Here is a 24754-nt window from a genome sequence, read left to right as displayed (position 1 = left end):
ATCCATTTCCTTGCTTGCGCTAAATAACCTGAATACGGTCCTGGTGTTTATAATTTATTACCGGAAGGACTGGTAATTAACCTCACGCTCAATCGGCAAAATAGTTGTTTACCCTTGATTTGTTATAGATGAAATAGGAAAATCAAACTTACAGCTTTTAGTCCAGAAGTAACACTTTTACACTGCACCTTTGTTTAAATTTTAGATATATAAACAAAATTCTACATTTGAATTAAAAAAATTCCTTATTATTTTCCGAACTAACAAGCCTATTTTTAATAATCAATTAACGCTAATTGCTGATAATATGTTTACTGTTCGGAGGTTCGATCGAGAATTCTCTTCATAAACATTCTTTATATAAATATCAAAAATACTAACCATGTACTCTATTTTTATATAATACGATTTGAAACTATTATTGAGGTATAGTATTTAAAATAAAATGTAAAATATACAACTACCTTCCTCAACCGACTTATTCAGGTCGTTGATGGTATCATCTGGAACCTTATATTCGAATGTGTGCGACTTCATGAACTCGCTAAATCTTTCAAAAAGTAAATTATCCAAGGCATCTTCTCTAGCTCGATGTTCGTCTGGCAGAGATGAAATGGTAGCGTGTCTGGAAATTCTTTCGGGCTCACTGGATTTTATTTTCAAACCGCTTCCGAGATCCATATAGTTTGGCAGGCTATCGATGTATCTCACAGCACGTTCCTGAAAATTGGAGAACTTGAATTATTTTCCATTGTTGTAAAGTGTGCTTGAAAAGGATGTGTGTTAGTTAAAGTGAATGTGTGTTTCTGAAATTGCTGTATATCATAGTTTTTTCCTTACAAAGAAAATGCAATTAATTTTTTGTTGCTTGTTACAAACACAAGTGTAGTTTATTTTGCTATGTAATTGGTTTACCAATGTATCTAAACAGTTACAAAAATTCTGGAACGAATGAAATTAAAGTACTCGAGTGTCACTTCAAATACAAAAACCCTTTAGACTGAAAATACAGGCACTAGTATTAAGCTGTTGTTTTAAGGATAAATGTTAGACCCTAAGCTTGCGTAGTTTGCGCTCATCTCAAATACTTAAAATAGTCCAGTCGTCAGAGAGTTGACCTCTAAAAATTATACGAACAGGCTGAATTTTGCAGAGAATATTAATTTTGGGACTCCAAAAAGATGCAAAAAAGTTTACCAGTTTTACCCCCCGGTTTCCCCTAAAAACATCTCTTGCAGAGGGGTAAAAACGCAAAAAAATCGATTTACCAAAAATCTGTACACCGTAGAAGAAAATGTTTTAAATAAAAAATGTAGCTGAGATAATTTTAAATAAAAATGTTTATAAGAAGTTTTTGTGTGGAATAAACCGTTCTATTAGAAACAACGCTTGAAGCGACCGTCGATTTTGCATGTCTTTCAGCTCGACGATAAAAACTAAATATCTTTAGATTCAAGTGACCTATCGACAAAAATCAAAAATCGTTTTAAAGGTAAAGAGTTGAGATTTCGTATGCAGTTTTTGTATTTTGTCGCATATAAACTCATATTTTATACAAGTGCTAAGTAAATAAACTTTTTGTCATTTTTATGATTCTCGTGAGATCAATAAAATTCACTGTTATTGACTAGTTATAGTAAAATTTTCATGTTTAGACATCACTCTTTAAAACTTATGACATGCAATTCGAATTTTGAGTTGTGGTAACAAATGAGGCATTTGAAATATGCATTAAAAACGCAGAATTTAATGTTTTACATTAAAAACGATCACACATCTCGGAAAATGCATTTATGAAGACGATTTTAAGTATAGTTTATTGAAAAGGTTTTGTTCTTTTGAAAATCTTACTAGTGTAATTAAAAAAAAGTTTTAACGCACAAAAGTTTTAAGATACAAAGTCTTATTTAACGCAAAAAAATATTGTTTACTAAATTTATTAAATGGATTTTCTAACAAACCTACCATAGAAGTCTGATAGGGCCAAACTGGCCCTGTATTAACTATCGTTTTCTCGGAAATTTGACTATTTTTTTTTAACTTTCTGTCGGATAGATAAAATTATGTTTATGTACGTTTATTTCTAGAAGGCATTTTGATACATAATGTTTGTTCCTTGAAAGTATTTTGTTTATTGAGCGGTTTATTAGGTTCTGCTGACTCTCGTTTCTAGAATATTGAAACATTCCTTCAATTGTGAAAATTCAAGACGACTGTAAAGATCTCTTGTCGTGGACTATCAGAGCTTGAACTTCTTGAAGAAATACGAAAAATACAAGAAGATGTTTCGGGAGGTGAATCTGAATTTGCAGAAAATAATGAGTCCGACGATGAACAATACGTACCATCACAAAATAATGATTCAAGTGACTCTGATGCTTCAGAGCAGTTAGTAAGTTTTATTGTACAAGACTCGCCAATTTATGTAAACACTGCTTCTACAACTCACCAGCACGAGTCAGCTAATTTTATCGTGAATCCAAGTGCATCTAAGCCAAATCACAAGAGAAAAAGAGGTCAACAAGGAAAAACTATTTCAATCGGAGACACCGAACAATCGAAAGACGGAACAACGTGGAAAGTTATTGATGTTATTGATTCTGGATCAGTACCTGGTAAGATTATGATTTTTAGTATCTTCATATTCATTGAATGTTTGCTCATTACAGGACGCCGCGCTCAGCACAACATTTATCGAGAGGAATCAGGTTCTACGTCGTATGCAAAAAAGAACGTGAGGAACAATTGTGTGGTAAGTGCTTGGCATCTAATAATCAACGACAGCATGTTACGTCATATAAAAGAATGCACTATTGCAGAAGCACATCGATGTTTGAAAAATGACACATGGACTATAACTTTGAAAGAACTGGAGGCTGCCATTGCTATTATGTACGCAAGAGGAGTCTACAGCGCCAAAAATTTCCCAACCAACAGCTTGTGGTCAACAGTATGGGGTCCTCAGCTTTTTAAGCAAACTATGCCACGAGACAGATTCAAGGATATTATAAAATATCTCAGATTTGACATAAAGCAAACGAGATCTGAACGATTGAAAACCGACAAATTTGCTCTAGCCTCTGCGGTTTGGAATGGATTTATAGAAAATAGTGGTGCATGTTACAAACCATGAATAAACCTTACTGTGGACGAACAACTACTGCCTTCTAAAGCCAGGTGCCCGTTCACACAGTACATATCAAATAAGCCGGATAAGTTTGGCATAAAATTTTGGCTTTTGACATGCGTGGAATCAAAATATATTGTAAATGGTTACCCTTATACTGGCACTGATCATCTATGCAAGAAAGATACAAGTGTTGGTGAACATGTTGTTTTGCGGTTAATGGAAAATCAACTGGGAAAGGGCAAAAATGTTACGACATATAACTACTTTACATCGTTAAAATTGGCCAAGGCATTGCAAAAAAAATCAACGAGTCTTGTGGGTACTTTGAATCGCAACAGAAAGGAAGTTCCTTTAAGCGTAAAGAGTAAAAATGGAGAATTATATGTTACCCATATATTCCAGAGCGACGAAAAGATAACACTTACTGCATACCAAGGAAAGAGTCACAAAAATGTGCTTTTGTTGAGCTCATTACATCAATCAGTGGATGTTGCTGTCGATGGAAAAAAACTTCCTTAAACAGTTAGTTTTTATAATAAAACAAAATACGGGGTTGATGTAGTGGACCAAATGGCGCGTCTTTATACAACAAAAGTTGCTTCAAGACGATGGCCAATACACGTGTTTTATAACATTCTTGACTTAGGAGCAATAAATGCATGGATTATTTATAAAGAAGTTACTGGAAGTAAAATCAGTCGTCGTAAGTTTATTCTTCAGCTGTGTGAAGAATTACGGGCTCCATACCTTGCCTCCCGAAATCTGGTACTATACCCAGCACCACCGGATTTACCAACCACCAGCACTGTTACTAGCCAAAAAAAGAAAAAAATGTCAGTTAAAAATGTTTTGTAAAGGAAATCATACTTCCAATGAGTGCCACGGCTGTAACAAGGCAATGTGTGGCAAATGCCAAAAACTGCAAATTGCATGGTGTTTCAAATGTTTAAAATAAAACTAAAAAATTAAATCAAATTCTATCGTCAAGAGTTTATATAATTTCATAAAACTTTTTATTTTTATTTTTTGTTTATTCCCAAATAAATAATTAATTCTAAACTTGGTTTTTGTTGATTTAGGAACTTGGGGCCAAAATGATCCCTTCGGGCTTTCTAGGTAGGTATGCTAAGCCTGACTTTCTAGTGTTAAATGTTTTAGATCGTTGGTTGTGTGCAAGTTTAAATCCATCGTTTTTTAAAGCATATTTCAAATGCCTTACATTTGTTGCCAACACTTAAAAATAAAATTTCATGCTATAGGTTTTTAAGGTTAGGCTCTAGTAGTCCAAACTTTATAATGGCCAGTCAATGAAATGGATAGATTGTATTGATCTCGTGAGATTCATAAAAAATGCCAAAAATCGCGCCAAGTTTATTTATTTAACACCTCTATAAAGTCTGAGTTTATTTGCGGCAAAATACAAAAACAGCATACGAAATCTGAATTCCTTATCTTTAAAACGCACCTTAATTTTTGTTGATATGTCACTTGAATTAAAAGATATCGAATTTTTACCGCCGAGCTGATACAAATTTTATTAAACATTGATTTCGCACGCGTGCCTGACATGCAAAATCGACGGTAGTCAAGCGTTGTTTCTAAGAGAACTGTTGAATCTACACAAAAATTTCTTATATATACATTTTTGTTTAAAATTATCTCAGCTACATTTTTTATTTGAAACATTTATTTCTACGATGTACAGATTCTTGGTAAATCAATTTTTTTGCGTTTTTACCCCTCCGCGAGGGGGTTTTAGGGGGAAGCCCGGGTGTAAAAGTGGTAAACTGTTTTGCATCTTTTTGATGTTCCAAAATTAATACTCTCGGCTTAAAATTCAGATTATTTGTATGATTTTTAGAGGTTCAGTGACAAAAAGGTTGCTCGTATTTTTATTTTAAGGGCTTCATGTACTAGTTTCATAGAAGGGTAGGAGCTTTACGAATGTCGCCAAAGTGTCCAATCACGACACAGATTGTCATTTTGGTCGGCCAATCACAAAGCTCGTTATTAACTGTTTTGTCATTGGCCTCCGGCGGAAGATTGCTGCGAATTCTCAAATACTAAGTGTATAAAAGAGCAGCACGTCTTCCGATCGGGATCTAGTCGTCATATACTACTAGCCCCGCTAGACCTTATTGGCCTGGTGTTGCCACAATGCTACTTTGAGTTTTATTATTTATCCAATAACCTAATATCGTCTAAGACGTCGAATAAAAGAAGACTTCATCCATTTAGAAGATAAACTTCGAAGCACAAGAACCGGCGTGTTGACTACGAATGCTCCCTGCCAGTAAGACACGACCTTTTGAGATATCAATATATAAATATTTAACCCTGCGTTAGTGTGCCTAGATAAATTAGCACGAGAGGTGTTCCGGGGTATTTCATACCCCAAACTAAACCAAACTAAATTAACGCAGGAAGTTAAAATTTTTAAATTTAATCATTTAAAATGCTAATCTTGGTTTTTTACTTATTTATGATTCAAATAAATTAAATATGGTACTGTAAAAGTCTTATATTTAAATGGAAAACATCATTTATCCAACATATTGCCATTATGCTAGTCAAAAAACACGAGTGAACAATAATATACTCAGATATTAGGAAAAATTGTATTGATCACACAACTCTAAATAAACTAATAGCCTAAGATTCTACAAACTAAAGAAAAAAATGTTCGCCAAAATACATTGAAAAATAAAAAAGTTACGCCTCCTCAAAATTGTCGTAATTTGAAGACGTCATTATTGCGTGTTCCAAACAAATTGGAGTATCACATCACATGCATATATAAAAAGTCTTCCTATCTGTATTTCTTGGACAAACAGAACATCTACTGCTTGTCCTACGTCGCTTAGGTCCCAACTGATATAACTCTGGTTGCTGATTATCACGTAGTAGTCGACGCAAGGAAGGGTTTTGTCTTTGTTGGTTTCGAAACTCAGAAATCAGTGCACACACAGTTCTTTCAAAAAATTCGTCTTTTTAATTTATCGTTTTTTGTATTTGTTTTATATATAACTTGACCATTCACTTCAGCTGTATTCAAAAACGAAAAAAATAGTGTCAAAGTCCAACGACGACTATTTCTTGGTACGCTGTAATTAACAGATAGCTCATCCAATGTGTCTACACCGCTTTTGGTTGAATTGTAAAAGTCAATAATTTCAGGTAATTTCTTTTCACCAGTTTTTTCAATTATATTATCATCATAATGCAATGTAGAAAAGAGGATTACATTTTTTGACGTTTTTGGCACATATGAGACAGCCGTTATATCTTCTTTGAATTCAAATTTTGAACTGCGAATTTCTCTTCCTCGTGTGTTCAGAAGAGCTGTTGGCATTTGCATTTTGTTCTTCCTAACTGTCCCAACCGATATAAGATCATGAGTCTGAAGTAGATTGATCATGAGCGGATAACTGGTAAACCAGTTAGCGAAAGTAATATTACGTTTAGTACCAGAAAACTGACCCAATCACTTTCTTCTTCAGCCTACACTTCTTCAGAATCCTCCCTTTTGTGTGCTGTCTCTCCTTGAGGCCTTTCTTTTAATATGATTGTCTCTTGACTTTCTAATGCGGTTTGTTCTTCCCCAGATTCACTATCAATGAACGATTTATCATCGTCAGAAATACTGCCAAACTCCGCCCATAAACGTTTTAACCTTTCCTGCTCTTGTTCGTAAGATATAATTATTCTATAATTCAGTAGGTATCGCTGAAAGGAAAATAAAAATCATAGAACATCTCGAAAAAATATCAAAAATATGTAAATTTACCTCTAGAACACAAAACAATTAAAAGTTACAACAGTAGTGTACCGGGGTATCACACACCCAACCGTCTTTGAGTAACTCCTAATTCAAACTGGAATTGGATTGAATGTACATCTGGTAACAAGGTCATCGTGAGGAAACATGTATAAACTACAGCTACTACGCGCAAGAAGACGCTATTTCATCTATTTTAGATTTTATAGAAATATAAGGAGTACCTGGGGTATGGTATACCCCAGAACACTAACCGAGGGTTAAATATTATATATCAATAAATCACTAATATTTTAACTAGATACAACTCACAAATAATACACGACATTACAGGTTAGCTGTCAAACAATTCAATAGGGCGAGGTGCATGCTTATGCTATCTGTGCAAAAGTACCAAACTATTTTATATTTACACTATGTAGACTACAAGCAACTTCAGTTACTTTAAATTCGAATCAAAATACAATCAGAATACAATCAGAAAACAATTTCACTTAATCATTTACCTATGTTGCCGAACAGCAACAGGATGCATTAGTGGGTTAAAATATTTGGTAAGTTTGATTAAAATACTGTTTTTAATCTTCCGAATGCGGCCCATGCTAAGAAATATCTTCTACTTAAGTCAGTCTTGAAGTTAAGCTTTGTTAATTCGATGTTTTTGCCGATTTGTTCGATTTCTTTTAAGTATTATATATTTATATGACTCAACTTTTTTTATAATATTATTGTCTAGATTTATATCCTTAGTTATATCTGGGGATTCGTTTGTTAGATATTTAGTTTTTGCTAGATTTATTTTTAGTCCTATTTCTTTTGATTTTGTGTTTAGGTTTAACAGCATTTCCTGCAATTATTCTTCTCTGTCTTTTCAACATCATCTCGGAAAATCTCAGGTGATTCATGTTTTCGCCGTCTTTCGTCATTCCTTTATTTCCCCATTCTAAAGTATCTTTGTATTCTATAAAGTATTTTGTATATCGATCATCAATTCTATGTTGCTTAAGACGTCAAGGATGGCCCAAATTTCTATGGAGTCAAATCTACCATAGCTATCCAGAGTGTTTTATTGTATTCGTTTGATTTTTCAATTAGAGTTCTTATTACTTGTATATGATATATAGTGCTATAACCTCTTCTAAATCCTGCTTGCTCCCGTGGCTGATAACTATCCAATTTGTTTGTTAGTCGCAATGTGATTATCGAATGAAATACAAAGAAAATAATATTAATCACCCTTTTAATAATCAATTACTATTTCTGTCTATTCCTCTTTGAATAAACATCTAATATATTTCACTACAAACTTAGTTATTGGTATTTATGGTTGAGAATATTGTTTTACAACTTTTACCGTATTTATAGTTAGAATTTAATCAAAAAACTGATACTTCAAAATATAAAAACTGATCATCTCATTAAAAATTATATTTGACATTTCTCCCTGCAGCGGAAATTAAAAATACTCAAGTATGAACCAGTCATTACATCATGCTTATCAAGTGTAAAGGAAATAAAAATCGTTAAAGCGGAGGTATTGGATTTCGAATGCACGCTGGTGAAAATTGAATAGAAAATTTGTAGGAAATAGAATGGACAAGGGCGGTATTGAACTGATTCGGTCCTTCAGTGAGAGATTGAATTCAGCAGGCTGTGAACTTTAAAGTGTTTTCAAGATGGCGAAGAAAACTATAAAGCTGGAGCCAAGAGAAAATCGTATTTTATTTGTAACAAAAGTTATATCGGTAAAAATTTATTTGACGTATCTCAATACGATAAAATTTATTACGTGTAGCTTGGACATGCAAATTCAGAGAATTTGTACTTATAGGATGTTAAAATGTATAAACCTTTATCTTGAAGTAGCGTTGACGTATAATATGATATTACAAAGTAATACATATAATATTTGATACAACGACTAGTGGATACGCTTGATGATACGGAAATTGTAGCATTTTTAGCACAATATAGATAAAATAAATAAAAATAATAAATAATCTGTATTATGAACCTGAAGCTGACGTAAGAATAAATAATTTAAAAACTAATAAAATAAAAATCAGAAGAGGTGTTAGACAGGACTGTGTCTTGTCGCCATTACTGTTTAATGCATACTCAGAGGAAATAATCAAAAAAGCATTAGAAGATGAAGTAGCAGGCATTAAAATAAATGGCCTATCCATACGTGAAATTAGAAATGCTGATAAAACAATACTAATAGCAGAAAATGTTACAGATCTATAAAAATTTTTAGATAAGGTTGTTGCAGCGAGTGAAGAATTTGGTCTGTCACTAAACATAAAGAAAACAAAATTCATGGTTATATCAAAGAAAAATATTAAATACATCAATATACACGTAAATAATAAGACGGTAGAACGAGTTCAGAATTATAATTAGTTAGGGGCAAACATTAATGAAACAAACAATTATACCAAAGAAATTAGAGCTAGAATAGACAAGGCTAGAAGTGCATTCAATAATATAAAACAAATAATATATTATAGAGACTTCAGCCTAAATCTTAAAAAACGAGTACTAAAGTGTTCTGTATTTTCTGTTTTTTTGTATGGTGTGGAGTCATGGACTTTAAATAAACAATGTATTAATAAATTGAAAGCATTCGAAATGTGGACATATCGAAGAATGTTGAGAATCAGAGGAGAAAAAATACAATAGACAATACAATAAAAATACAATATGAGGCTTCTACGCTATCATAATTGTGATTTCGAGAGTCCATGTTTCCACTCCGTATAGCCGAGTTTATTAGGAATTTTTTCATTCTTTAAAAAAAGGACCTAGCATAGGTACTCTATACGAGCACGTATTTCAACTTTGTAGTCAAGATCGTTTGTTATCCAACAACCCAGATACTGGAATTTTTGTACGGGTTCTATATGTTTGTTGTAGATATGAATATTAATGTCGGTGTACGTGTAACGGCCATTACTTTTGTTTTATTTTTGTTTATATTCAGCCCCAAGCTATCTTCCTCTCTGTTTATGGCATTCAAAAGTCGTTACAACAAATATAAAGAAGATATAGGAATCTAAAAAGAAGGAAGAGTAACATGGGTAATATTCACATCTTCCCTGAAGAAGTCAGACAACTGATCAAGTGTACCAACACCAAGAAAGCTCCAGGACCGTACAAAATTACGAACAGAGCTCTTAAAAATCTGCCAGTAAAGGGTAATAGTATACATAGCAAATTTAATCAATAACATCGTAAGACTAAGATACTTTCCTGACAGATGAAAGGAAGCTCACGTAATAATGATCCAAAAACCAGACAAAAATGACACATTTCCAAAAAACTATGCACCAATAAGCTTATTTCCAGCTATAAGCAAAATAGTAGAGCGGATCATACTAACTATACTAAAAAAAGAATCGAAATAATCGAAACAATACCGGAAGCACAGTTTGGATTAAGATCCGAACACTCATGTGAACTTCTGGTTCTGAGACTAATCGAATATGTCACGAAAGGATTCAATGAAAAGAAAAATACAGCAGCTGCCTGTCTAGATATCACTAAAGCTTTCGATAACGTATGCCACGAATGCCTGCTGTATAAAATGAGTTAGCCAAAAGCCAGTATGGTTATAGCGAGGCAATGACCTGTCTCCTCTGATCATACCTAGCTGACAGAAGGTTCAGAGTTCGGATAGGGCCAACCCTGACCAAACAAACGGTCAACAAAGCTAAAGCACTCAGGAGTCAACACTCATCACTAATAGGTTAAAAGAGTAAACTAAAATTTAATTTAAAGATTAGAATGGCAAACTGTATAATTTTGACAACATGAAGATATGCCTCAGCAGCATGGGGACGTACGTATAAAACCAGAAGAAAAAGGATACAGACATAAGGGTACAAAAGGGTACATCGACGGCCCACTCAGCAGCTAACATGATATAGAAATAACCCAAATATAGAATGATAGCCATGCGGTAGACTAACGTACGCAGTAACAGAAAAAAAATCCCTACGTTATCTTATTTCTTTTGTTTAGTTACGTTTTATTTCACTGATCAGTTATACTGTAAAAGATAAAAACCAAAAAAAATATACACAGGTTGTGTGACGACCGTATACTCCTGGGAGTGCACACCCCACCCATTGCTACTTTCTTGCTATTAATATTTTATCTTAATCTTAACTAACAATTTTCTGTTAAAGCAGTAATGCCAACGATGCAACCACATCAAGTGAATTCTGAGGCACAAACAGAAAAACGCCGCTCAGGTAAAACAGCCCCTCAAGCATGTCAAAGGAACGCGAAATCTGTGAACTGCGGGTGAACTCGGTGGCCAGACCTTTCGGGAGAACAAAATTTATTTTGCCGATTCGGCGGCTAAGTGACCGAGCATACAAAAATCCGGACATCTCTATGGACCACAGTTTTGGGACACAAGTCTAAGATCAAGTAGAATAATAAATTCAATTAGTTATAGGGAGAAAAGCTCGCCTAGCTACTCCTAAAATTAGGTAGCGCTAACCACACAAAGTAAAACAGAGGATGTCCCATTACCCAGGGCATCCAAAGTACCGCTCAGTACAAAACCAGTATTCGTTATCTCCTGCCATGGGAAGGGGTGATTGGTTATAGCTTGGGATAGGTACCGCTTCTTTAAGGAGTGTGACCGGTTTGATCTTCGGACATGTGGGTCCCACTGATCCATTGGAATACACATGTCACTCGGAGCTGGGGTTTGTACAAATTGTGTGTGTATATAAGCAATATTTTAATTGTTTCAATAGAAAATGTTTGTCTTTTTTTAATGTTATAGTCTGCTATTGCACTCAACCTTATTTCATCTTTAAGAACTAGCGCTTTCTCAAGATCCGTTAAAACTAGAGATGAATAAATAGATTGATAAATAAACGTACTTTAACCTTTAATTGTGGCTTATTCCCATTTAAATAGTAATTACCTTAAAATGCCACAAGAAACTAGCTTAAGAACAATACAATATATAAAATAATGAAACTAACTCCTGTCCTTGTAAACATTGCCATTCTAATTTAATTTTTCTATTCTTAGCTTTATCTAGTTTATCACTACATTAAAAGACCACAAGCAGACGAATTTGTCATCAATAAGGCAATTTCCTCGTTTTCTCTAAGTTTAGCATACGGCACAAACACGAAACATTTATATACGGCCTATTGACTTCAAAAGTCGTAACTGGAAATCTAGACATTTTTATTGAGAGTAACATATTGCAGATAATGCACCGTTAAACGATGCAAGAACAGTAACAGTGCCATCAGATTTTTTATTGTGACGTTGTTGGTTTAATCATACGAAGCGGAATCGACTGTGACTGCAGAACGGGTTGTTTGTGTAACTTTTTTGTGTGTACCTACATATGTGGTATGTGTGCACTGCGTTTTCATTTTAATACAGTTTAAAACGGCAACCAACTTAAAATCGAAAAAGTTTTTCATCAGTAGTGTATGGCGGGGCCTTTATTGTTGGCGCATGAATTGTAATGAGTTTTTAAATGTAACATGCTGAAAGAATGTCAATAGAGATAATGGTTTTCAATGTGACAGTAACACGATATTCAAAACATAAATACCGAGCGTTGCAATATAGGAAACTTAACACGTTTTACTGAGGTTAATTATTGGCTTCCGTAATTTTATTTTATTGAATGCGAATGGGGTACAATCTTATAAAATTTATAGTTAGTAAACAATGAACCTTTAAATCAATCATTCAATTTTCATGATTTAAAATTGTACACAGCCCCGTAAACTATTTTGAAATTTTTTAACAAAATTCTAAATAATCTTCTTCGAGGACGATTTCCGGAGTGGAAATTTTCTTCTTCCTCCTCTTTATAATTATAAGCAATTCTGCTTGTTCAATGGTGGATTAAAACCTCTATGGAAGGTTGTCACTCCATCTTTTGCGCGGTTGTCCGATACTTCTGCCGATTGGTGACTTATCTCTTGCTATTTTGACGACACGGGTCTCTTCCATTCTGCTTATGTGGTTATTCCATTCTTTTTTTCTATTTTGTGTCCATTCATTTATACAATGCACGTTATATTTTCTTCTGCCTTCACTTCTCTTTCAATATCTCAGCATATTTTCTATAAGTCTTCTCAGTACTGTCGTCTCTGCTGTTACCAGTAGCCTTTGCATTGTGGCTGTGTCAGGTCTTGTTTCTAAGGCATATGTCATCAGTGGTCTTACACTGGTTTTATAAATTCTTGTCTTCATATCAGTATTAATGTGTCTGTTTCGCTATATAGTGTTATTAAGACATCCTGCCAGTCTATTTGCTTTTTGTACTTGATCTCTCACTTCTTTGTCCAAGTCTTCATAGCTAGACAGTGTAATTTCCAGGTACTTTATTTCTGACTACTATTGTTGTAGTTTTCTGAGATGAAATTGTCATATTAAATTCTTTTGCTCTTATGTTAAATCTGTGGACCAGTCTTTGCAGACTATCCTCATCTTGGGCTATCAATATGGCGTCGTCTGCGTAAGAGAGTATTTTGATTTCTTTGTTTCCCATTCTCTGTATCCTCTTCCTTTGTTAACGGTTTTGATGATTTCATCCATGATCAAATTAAAGAGCATGGGGCTCAATGAATCCCCTTGTTTTATTCCGCTGCCTATTTCTGTAGGTTCTGTAAGTTGTCTATCTATTCTGACTTCCATTTTGTTGTTTTGGTAGCTGTTTTTGATAGTTTTTATAATATTTAGGGAAACTTTTCTATTATGCAGAATATGGATTACGTCTTTGAGTCTTACTCTGTCAAACGCTTTCATTAGGTCAAACAGACTCAGCAATGCTGGTCTATTATAATCTAGTGATTTCTTAGTAATTTGCTTTATAACCAATATTGCATTTGTACACGATCTTCCACTACGAAAACCATGTTGTTCATCTGCTAAACTTATCCTCTGATTTATTAGCACTTGTAAAATTTTAGTTGTAAGTTTTAGCGTAGTATTTAACAAGTTTATAGCTCTGTTGTTTTCTGTCTGCTTTTATCTTCTTTTTTGAATACTAGAGTAAGCTCGTTTTCCATTCTTCCGGTATTTTATTGTCTTTTATAATTTTATTAATTAATGTTGTTAATTGTTCTATCATTGCTGCTCCACAATATTTCAGTAACTTGTTTGGTATCCCGTCTTTACCTGCTGCTTTTCTGTTGTTCAGGTTTTCAAGTAGTTTCCGAACTTCCTGGATATTTATGTTAAGTTCTTCGTTTGTGGTAATTTCTGATGTTTCCGGTTCTAGCGTCATTTGTTCTTTCTCTAAATATAGAGCTATTATATGCAGAGGCAGAGGAGTGGAAATCGAAACATCAAATTTTTTGTAGTTATAAATGTTTAATTATTACTACAATTAATTGTGGTAATTCCATATAAACACAATATGTATCTTAAATATACCACAAGAAAACAGTTCCAGAATGACTATAGATATTAGAATAGGTCAATGAGTATGTAATATCTGGGTGGTCCCAGATCTACCCAGCGTGACTTAGAGATAGTGATGAATTTTTGTTGGGACTCATTCTTTTTCTGAAGACTAGAAGACAGCAGAGTACCAGAATTAGAAGGAATCCACATCTTCAAATACTACTTTGAAAAACATCATCCCCCTACTAAAACCAAGAAAAGACGGAAGAAGACCGGAAAGCTACAGACCCATCTCACTACTGGAAATACTAGGAAAATTACTGGAAATAATTATCTACAGAAAGCTGATGAAGCATGCGGAAAGAAGAAGAATTATTCAGGAGGACCAGTTCGGATTTAGAAGAGGAAGAAACTGCGAACTCTAACTAGCAAGAGTCATCAGCGACACAAAGATAAGATTTAACGAAAGACAAAAAACAGGAATGGCCATTCTGGACATCGAGAAGGCATACGACACAGTCTATAAGAAGGCACTAATCTACAAGATAAACATAGCTAGATTGCTTCATTATTTAGTTAATATACGTGATACATATCTAATAGAACATTTCAAGTTTTAGATTTACCAACAGATCGAAGAACAACTACAGCCCTTTACGCAGACCACAGAAAAATAACCACCTCGGAAAAATTAAGAAATACACCGATAAATGGAAGATCAAAATCAACGTCCAAAAGACGCAATTCGTTATGTTCACCAAGGAGACGAGTTCACCAGTGGTAGAAATTACAATAGGAAAAAACAGGATCTAGTCAGAAGAATTAGTCAAGTACCAAGGTGTCCACCCCGACAGGAAACTCAACTTTAAGAAAAATACACTGCAATATCAAGGTAAAAGCAAACACTGCTAAAAAACTAATACGTCCGTATATTTTTAGGTCCATTCCACTAACGAAGGCCAAGAAAATCTAATACCAGACCTACGTTAGATCGGTAATGCTGTACGCTGTCCCAGTTTCCCAGTTTGGAGCTTCATTTAGGAATCCAACTGGATGAAACTTGAAGCAACAGAGACGTCATGTTACAGGATCATCGATGGATTAACATGAGAAGAATGGATTACAAATGCAACCATCCAATAAAGGCTTTAGTATATACTACTGAGGGAGGTAGCTGAGAAGAGGACAAGGTATTTCTTTTATTAAATCACAATGTAGACTTGTTAAGATCTGACCAAGACTCGGATCCAGAGGATGTTTAGATCGACTCACAGACTGTCAGCCAATCAGGAAAGTTGGTACGATGCCGAAAACAAGTACCTACAGAGAAAAAAGCCAAGGAGTCCACCACAGAAAAATTCAAGATCCGGGAGAAAAAGTTTAATTAGTAGGCGGTGCAGAAGCCACACATTTTCCGTATGTATAATAAATGCAAGAGGGAAGTTGATTTAAATCAGTAGTTTTACAGTAAGTGGTACTGTAGACTAGCGTGAAACTTCATACTACGTTTCCGTATTATAAGCGTTTCAGAGTTTATCATTCCTAAGATGTTTATTAAAAAAATCTCTGTTATTTATTTTGCTGTAGGTACTAATTGATTTTTGTTTAGATTTAACCAAAATTGTATTATACTTTGCACTTAAAAATATTAAATAACATGTAGTGTAAAATTTTATATACTTTAAAATTTTAAACACTTTATACCATTGTCCCCATTTGGGGACATTGCAAAGCGGTTTAAAATTAATGAAAAGAAAACAAAAACAATTAATATCACAACAAATACTACTCCAAACATAAATATATTAGTAAATGACAAACTAATTGAGCAAGTTGTAAAGATTGAATATCTATGATGCTGAATACATAAGATCTTAGGCTCAGAAAAAGAAGTGAAATAAAACAAGCCAGGAACGCATTTAAAAAAATTAAATATTTTTCAACATCCAATATCTTGAGTTAACTCTACAATATCGAAAGATAAAATGCTATATACACACACTATCCCACCACATAGCATGGAAGCCTAGACAATAACAATTTGCTCATTACGGTGACTGGAAAACTTGTGATATTTCGCAGCATTCTAAAATTGTCATTGACTGACCATGTGACCAATTTAAAAATGAAGAACATTTGAGACATATGAATAAAAATCGTGAACTTGTAGACATTATTAAAAAAACAGAAAACATTGTATCTTAAACATATTTATATCCAGACAGGAACGATATAATTACCTTTTACTAATAATAGAAGAAAAAATAAAAGGAAAACGAGGTTCTGACAGACGACAAAATGACATGGCTGCGTGTTGTGAAGGAATATATAAACTCCAAATTTTAATAAGAAACTTCCAAAATAGACACGAACTTGCAGAAGTCATCGCAAGCCACTATTAGAGACAACACCTAAAGAAGAAAAAGGCACAGTCTGGCTTCTAAATATACTAGTTTAGACAGACTTCTGACCTAACGATTTGCTGGGAAATAACCATAATAGAGAAGAATTAACCACAATTTTTGCTGATCTATGTTATGATAAACCATTCTAAGGACAATAATTATATTTATAGATAGATCAATTAAATGTTGATAATATTTGTTGATAATGCTTGAGTACCTAAATTCATTAATTTACAGATACGGCCATAAAAGCAATCAAAAATAAGAAAGCACCGGGACCTGGAGGCATCTCACCTGAGCTTATAAAATACGGATCAAAAAAATTACACCGGATGATACAATGGATATTTCAGAAAGCCATAAATGGAGAACAGCTCCCAAAGGAATGGACGGTGGCATATATGACATCTATATTAAAGAAAGGAGATAGAAAACGATGCGAAAACTACAGAGAAATAAGCGTATTATCATCAATAGGAAGATTGTATGGGAAGATACTGCGAGTAAAGATAGAGCAAGCGATAAAAGGCAAAATCGGGGAGGATCAGGCAGGCTTCACGGCAGGAAGATATTGCATAGACCACATATACACACTGTAACAACTGTTGGAAAAGAAAAAAGCAAAAAATAGAGATATACATTTGGCATTTGTGGACCTGAGAAAGGCGTATGACTCTGTACCAAGGTCATAACTATGGGAGGCAATGTACAAATTAGAAATACAGACGGAACTCATAGAAGCTACAAAAGCTCTGTATAAAGAAAATAAAGTGTCCATTAAAATGGGAACAAGAATCATAGGAGACTTCACCACAACAAAAGGGCTCCTGCAGGGTTGTTCCATATCTCCAACCCTATTTAAAATATACTTAGAGAAAGCCTTGACTACATGGAAAAGAAAATGCGAAGGCATGGGAGTACCGGTACAGAACGAATACCTATACACTTTAAGTTTTGCAGACGATCAAGTAGTGATTGCACAAGACCAAGACGACCTCAGCTACATGATGAAGAAACTACAAGAAGAATATACCAAGGCTGGCCTAGATATTAACCTCTCGAAAACAGAGTACCTATCTACAAGTGAAGAACACATAGAAGATCTACAGATTGATGACAACGTAACAATCAAAGGAAAGGATAAATTCAAATACCTGGGGTTTATAACCACGAAAAAGGCAACAACAGAGGAAGAAATTTCACAAAGATTAGGACAAACAAGAACAGCAATCCGACAACTTAACTCAGTATGGTGGGATAGACACCTAAATATGAAGACAAAAACGCAGATTTATAAAACATTAGTACGAAGTATTATGACATATGGGGCTGAAAATTGGATCATAAACAAGAAAAACAACAGTAAGATAGTAGCAACAGAGATGGAATGCCTGCGAAGATGCTGCAGAGTAACAAGAATGGATAGGAGAAGTAATGACGAAATAAAGCAAAGAAAATCAATAGAAACAGACATACTAACATGTATAGAACAAAAAAGACTAAAGTGGTATGGACATGTAAGAAGAACTAGCGACAGCAGATGGATAAAGAGAATAACCGAATGGAGCCCCATAGGAAGGAGGAAAAGAGGACGACCCCGAAAATCCTGGAGGAACGAAGTAGACGACGCCATGAGTAAGAGAGGACTAAACGATGGAGAATGGAACAACAGACAGAGATGGAAACGGTTGAGCGAGGGAAGGCAGTGAATACTGTAGAATCCCTAAATATATATATATATATATATATATATATATATATATATATATATATATATATATATATATATATATATATATATATATATATATATATATATATATATATATGTATATATACAGATACGCCCTAGAATACTATTGAGACAGTCTGGGGATCTAGAAACTGATTAATATCACAAAATCACTAATCGAAAAACAAAGTATAATAAAACATATATAAAATCTGAGCTTTAAAACTAGTGCGATAAATGAATTAGTATAATCAACTCCTAAAAATAACGATTAACTGTTAATTGTTAGAGACAATGTAAATTAAGCCAATTCACTTAAAAAATTCTTTGGTTTATTTAGAAATTATAAACTTTAGATAAAATTATAAAAAATCTTTAAATTAATATTATATTGATTTATTTTTACGATTTAGAAATTTTGTTTATTTATTATTAGTTTAGCATTATTTTTGCGATTGTACCGGTATACAATATCACTTACCTTAATGCACATAGACAATTCCTTATTTCCACATGCCCTTACGAATTCCATAGCTTCCTTGTATACAAAAATATCTCCCAAATATTCATCATCAGCCAACACATGACCTAATAGGCCCAGAACTACAAATATCTTTCTCATGCTGGGAAAGCCTTCACGCACGATTCGTAACATACTGTGCACCAAAGTCACCTACGTCCTGGTTTTATCAACCTGTAAGGATGTTTATAACAAGTATTTCAAAAATCTATGTTGTCTTGCTTAACGGCGTAACAGAAATCAAATTGCAAGTTAGTAGGTATGGTGACCTGGATGATCGCGATTCGTGTTTGCACCGTGAGACACTTTTTATAAGTGGTCATTTAGTTTTCGGTTTATTGGAAATATCTAATTAGCCAGTGCAATACTATTATGAAAATTATGTTTCTTTAATCAGAATAAGTTGGTCAAAGAAAGTATGCAGCGATGTTCTGAACGTATTATTACTTTTATTTGAAAATAAAGAAAAATACAGGATTTGCTAAAAAAATGTAATGTAAATTTAAATTAATCATAAGAACGGAGGGCAATGTGCTTATACAGTGTGCTTAAAATTCTCTAAACATACAAAAGAGTTTAAACATTGTTTGACTTTAATTTCTTTTTATTTTAAATTAACGCGTCTCAACAGTTTATGGTCATTTGCACAGGTACAGTTTACAGCATTTATCATATACAGTGATGAGTGTCTTATTACCCGGCTTTTAACCGTAAGAGATAGAAAACATAGTTACCTTGTAAAATAAAAAGAGATGAAACTCGTAGAGGTGGGAAATAATCAATACAAACCTATAATTTACATTACATTACATTACCGCTATCGATAGTCTCACACCTTTAGACGTTAGCTTCGAGCTAACTCACCTCGGTCATAATTATTATGTGTAACGTCGTATGTGTGACGTATTTCCATTTTTTAATTTCGCATAAAGTAAAAACTGATTGACCACAATAAAGTAAAAATGTGAATAAAATAATTTAATTAATAGTGATTATTTAATCTAAAGTTTTAAATTATTAACCAAGAATAATTTCTACTATGATTTGTGGAGTTTCATACACTCTTGTCACGGAATAATTATCAATCCTTCGTGGATTAGTGGTAAGAATTCGATACTGCGACACAGACGTAGCAGACGATTAGAGTTTAAAACCCACATGTGGTTTTCTTTTTTTTTTTAATTTTACATTATGCAGAGATCGTTTTGCTTTGAATCACTAAACATTTATGTCAGTCGTTACTAGTATTAGAAGTGTTAGTTAAACATAAATATCTTATTGAAAAAACAGTATCGTCGTACTTTCGAAAATAAAGTAAAAATTCTTCAAAATTAAAAGAACGTTGTAAGAATGTTTAAATAAGTAAAAATTCTACAAAAATAAAAAAAATATTTTCTATTATTTTTTGATTGAGTAAAACAAAAATTTTATCCTTAGTGTGAATTAAACCCCAATCTTCTTGTCAATAGACCACGTCTCTAACTAGTACACCAATTCCACATACAATAATTGTTTTCGGACTGAACATACCTACCTTTAGCTTAGTCAAATGTTTCAGTTGAGTTATTTTTATTATTAAATAAACTTAAAGATTTATAATTTAAAATCGCTACTAATTAATGTTTTTTACTATAATATATCTTAATTTATTCAATCATTTATTCTAACATCAGAAATTATCAAAATAAAATATTTTCGAGGTCATCCGTATAATTATGACTGAAGTCAAATAGCCACGTCTAAAAACTAGCTTTATCTCGTACTATCTCACAACTTAATCTGTCTTCTATCCTTTCCGCTATTTTGCCGGGTAGTAAAACACTCATCACTGTATACTCCGGGTGGTACCTGTTTAAAATAACGATTTTGGGTGTGACCCATATACCTAATCGCAGTTTTTTGCATAAATCGCTCCAACTATCACTACAAATGATAATTTCACTATGCGTAAGTTGTAGATTGTGGGTTTAACTTTTTATTAAACACAATATGAAAAAATGAACAAAGTTTTATATTTTTCCTCCTTACTATTCCTTACAATATCGAAAATTGGTATTATTAAATGTCGTTTGGAATTAAAAACTATGTTTTAATACTCAATTACATCCTTCTTAGTGAAAAAAAAATAAAAAAAACGGGTGTGGCAGTCCAGTGGGACTGCCAGTAGAAGTTACACTTCTATACACGCATTAGCCGTTATAAATTTATTTGGGAGTCAATCTGCACAATCAATACATATGTAATGTTATAGGTAACACATAGCAGAAAGAGAAACAGAATTAATAAAAAACTTACTAACAATTAATAAACAAAATTTGACCTGTAATAGGAGTATAGTAAATGAAGGATTGAATCAATATTTTGATGAAAATGTATATTTTTATTTTCATATATGTATGAAAGGAGTTGAATGCAAAAAATTTTCTACACATACTCTGCAGTAAAATTTATTGTTTATTTTGTTATTAATATAAAAATACAATACAATACACTGCAACATAATTCAATATAATAATACAATACAAATTAAAATGCAATATTCATAAGTATTCAAAATGACAATAATATACGTAACTTTTCTATTTACGCATATGTTTAATTTATCATGTAATAATATTAATAAAAAAGTCCTCCCCGACTGGGATTCGAACCCCGGTCTCCCGTGTGCATCGAGCAAAAAGACAAAAGAGGGAATGTAAAGGTAGTGGGGGCAAAAATATTGTTAGACAGGAAGTGGCATCTTGAGAGGCCAAATTAAACAAGGAAGAGAGTCTTTCCTTGTTTAAGAAATCAAATTTAGTTGGGTTATGTTATTATTTGTCCCAACTGTCACATGAAATCTTATTTATATTGAAGTTTTTTAACAATTGTTTCCCATTTTAGACTGTTATCGTTAATATTTAATTAAAATTTTCTCGTCTAAGACACATTCTAAAAACTATTTTATAGCTACTGTTAATAAGTGTCGGAAAATTTAAATTTGGCGAATTCGCATTTCCGGATATGTCCGCCATCAGAGGCCACTTTTTTGGTCGCCTTTTCATAACGATTAGATTCCCTCTTTTGTCTTTTTGCTCGATGCCCGTGTGACAGGCAAGGATACTGACTACTATACTACCGAGGACATGACACACTGATTTCAAAATTGACAGTTCTGGGTGATACAGTGATTTATTGAGATTATTATTTTGAAATACAAAAGACTAATTAATAACTATGAACATTGAATAAATAATACAAAACATATCATATAAATAATAATATTAATAAATATTTTTTACGTTTTTAGGGTAGCCTCACGGGGTAATGTGACTATAAAAATAAATTGTTGGTCTTATTATCCAAATTCTATATATATTTACTGACTGGATTTGTAGACTTGGTTTGGCTAATATTACACTCTATTATTGTCTGTGGCCTTTTGTAACTAGCTTTACGCCTTCTTATGTCTTACATTATCATATCATTATAATTAATAGTAAATCCAGAAACCAATATGGATTTTGTCCTATTCCAAGAGTTATTCCATTAGTTTGGGTAAATTTCTATTTTTTGCTTTAGTTTTTTTAGTTTCACATATCTAATGTTCGTAAGGTTTTCTTCATTTTAATCATACTCTTGGTCTACCATTTCTTCTTCGGTTATCCAGTTTTTGGTTATACAATATTTGTTCTGTAGATTCCGTCTTATTTATTCTCTACCCTGAAAAGTTTTTGTAGACTATTTGTTTTGATGTATAAGATAATGTCGAATTTACTCTAGATGTTGTTGTGCCTGCGCTATCGACGCCCGGCCACTGTAAAGTATGCGATGTTGGAGTGGATAGTAAAAGAGAGCAGTATAGAAATGGAGATAGGTGCGAATTTTGTGACAGTTAGAGATATGATTGAAATAATGATTAAAAATAAAGCGGGTTGGACTATACATAACTGCATTCGTGCCTTCATCATGAAGAAAGTAGAAGGAGAAAGACAGTTGGGACAATGGCTGAGGTAAGAAAGATGTTGTAATTTAAAGATGAAGCAAGTTCGTTTTGATAAGATGAATAACTAAATAACTATGTGATTTAGACTGTGGGAAAGGAGAAAATGCTCAACTAAAAGTGACGCTATTCTGATATCAATTAGGGTTTTTTACGAACTATCTGAAAAGGTGTTCCTCTAAAAAAAAAAAAAACTTCATTTTTTGGGACCAAAACGGGGAAACAGGAAAAAGAAACAGGGAAAACTAGTTTCTAAATAACTAGTCTGCGGATAATACAAGGTAGTGCTTTGAAAGTATGGCTCAGCCGTACAGGCTTCGTTTCACTTCCGGAACGTTGAATAACAAAGAAGGGTCTGTTTAGCAAATAGGCTTTGGACGTAGACTCGGCGACAAAAATACCTCGGAAACTATCGTCGGGATTCCAAAAAAAAATGAATCCTACACTAAGGTCAGCCAGGCGGCGTCTTGGACTGAGATATCTTTTAAAGATGTATTTTTAAGATTTTTCAGCTTGTTTATAGGATTTCAGTCGAATAATGCTAAAAGATTCTATATTGGAGATAATCCATATTTTTTATTTATTCCCACTAGCAGTTTATATCGTCTTGGCCAAGATTTTCGTATTAGACCATGTTTTTTTATTTGAGCAAGCCAATTCTCCCTTCTCCTATTTTCAGTTTTAAAGAATATTCAAGTTTAGGTTTATCGGTCTACCTAACCTAGAGACTACAGCAGTTTACAGATCGTTTACCTTTCGATGTATCAAAGATAGGTGTTTCTGGATTTTAGTAATTATTGTATTGTTCAAATTTTTAGCTTGTTATAGATCTCTACACTTCTGAAGGAGTATGTTAAGTGCAAAAAAGCTTGTCGTATCCCAAAAGCATTATGGAAACCAAACTGTGTATCGTTAAGATCATCTTCGCTTTTCTTTTTAGTTTGGCCATGTATAATTTGAAGAAATATTTTAAAAGTATGGCTCATAAACATCATCAGTCTGTAATCACTGCAGTGTGGAGGTGTTTGTCTTTTGGGAGCGGTATAAATGTAGCAAATCGCTAGGTATCATACCTCTTTTATCAAGAGGTTAACTTTAATCATAATGCTCAAATGCTTTGTCCAGCATTTTAAGAGTATAACAGGAATGTTATGTAGACTGTGTTAAGTGTTTCGCATTTCTTGCTCGTCAATTATAAGTATGAGTTCTTTCTCAAATAAGATATGTCACGATTTCTTTCGGTATATAACATCAATTTCATTGTACATCATGTCTAAAATCCAACAGTACCATTTCTTCACATTTCTTTTTCATACAGATCTCTATTGCAGTGTTTATTTTAACGTTAATTTTTCTGTTAATACCTTCGCATGGTTTATATGGTTTAGAATTATTTTTGGCTTTTCCTTATTTTTCCATTAACTCTAATAATCCCGACTTCATTCAAGGTTTATTTGATGTTATAATTGATTAAGTATAATATTAAGTATCAATTTGCTTCATCTTGGGTTTTAGATTACTCTATTCACTCTTAAAATTTTCAGTAAGCTTTAACTTTAAGTCATATTTAAATTCGTTTTTCTGATAGATGTATCAAAGCTTGTGGCCTTTCTTTCTTCCCCGATTTTTTTAAGTAACACGATTTTTAAGTTTAAGATTAATTTGAATTTTGATTACAACAGAATTATGATTAGCTAAAATGTGTACTTCAGGGTAGATAGTGATCATTTTAACACAAATTATAAAAGGTTTGTTGACTAATATATAGTTAATCTGGTTTTCAATTAATTGAATATAAACCAGCCT

At 33.2% G+C, this 24754-nt stretch overlaps 1 protein-coding gene across 2 annotated transcripts in view; it reads right to left on the bottom strand.

Moving 5' to 3' along the window:
- The window catches only part of Osi9 (DUF1676 domain-containing protein Osi9), a 41679-nt gene extending 22540 nt beyond the window's left edge, over positions 1 to 19139 (bottom strand). Inside the window, exons 1-2 of one of the 2 annotated variants that reach the window (XM_072535525.1) lie at positions 18928 to 19139; positions 465 to 720 (exon numbers count right to left, since the gene is read on the bottom strand). In XM_072535525.1, coding sequence (XP_072391626.1) covers positions 465 to 720; positions 18928 to 19101 — 430 coding nt within the window. In that variant the 5' untranslated portion in view covers positions 19102 to 19139. Of the gene's footprint in view, positions 1 to 461; positions 721 to 18927 lie in introns of both variants that reach the window. The other variant, XM_072535524.1, reaches the window with a different exon arrangement.
- Between the last annotated feature and the right edge of the window lie 5615 nt (positions 19140 to 24754).

The sequence above is a fragment of the Diabrotica undecimpunctata genome, chromosome 6, assembly GCF_040954645.1.
Source record: "Diabrotica undecimpunctata isolate CICGRU chromosome 6, icDiaUnde3, whole genome shotgun sequence".
Lineage (NCBI taxonomy): Eukaryota > Metazoa > Arthropoda > Insecta > Coleoptera > Chrysomelidae > Diabrotica > Diabrotica undecimpunctata.
The sequence above is the reverse complement of the archived record's forward strand: the minus strand, read 5'-3'. Positions and strand labels throughout refer to the sequence as shown.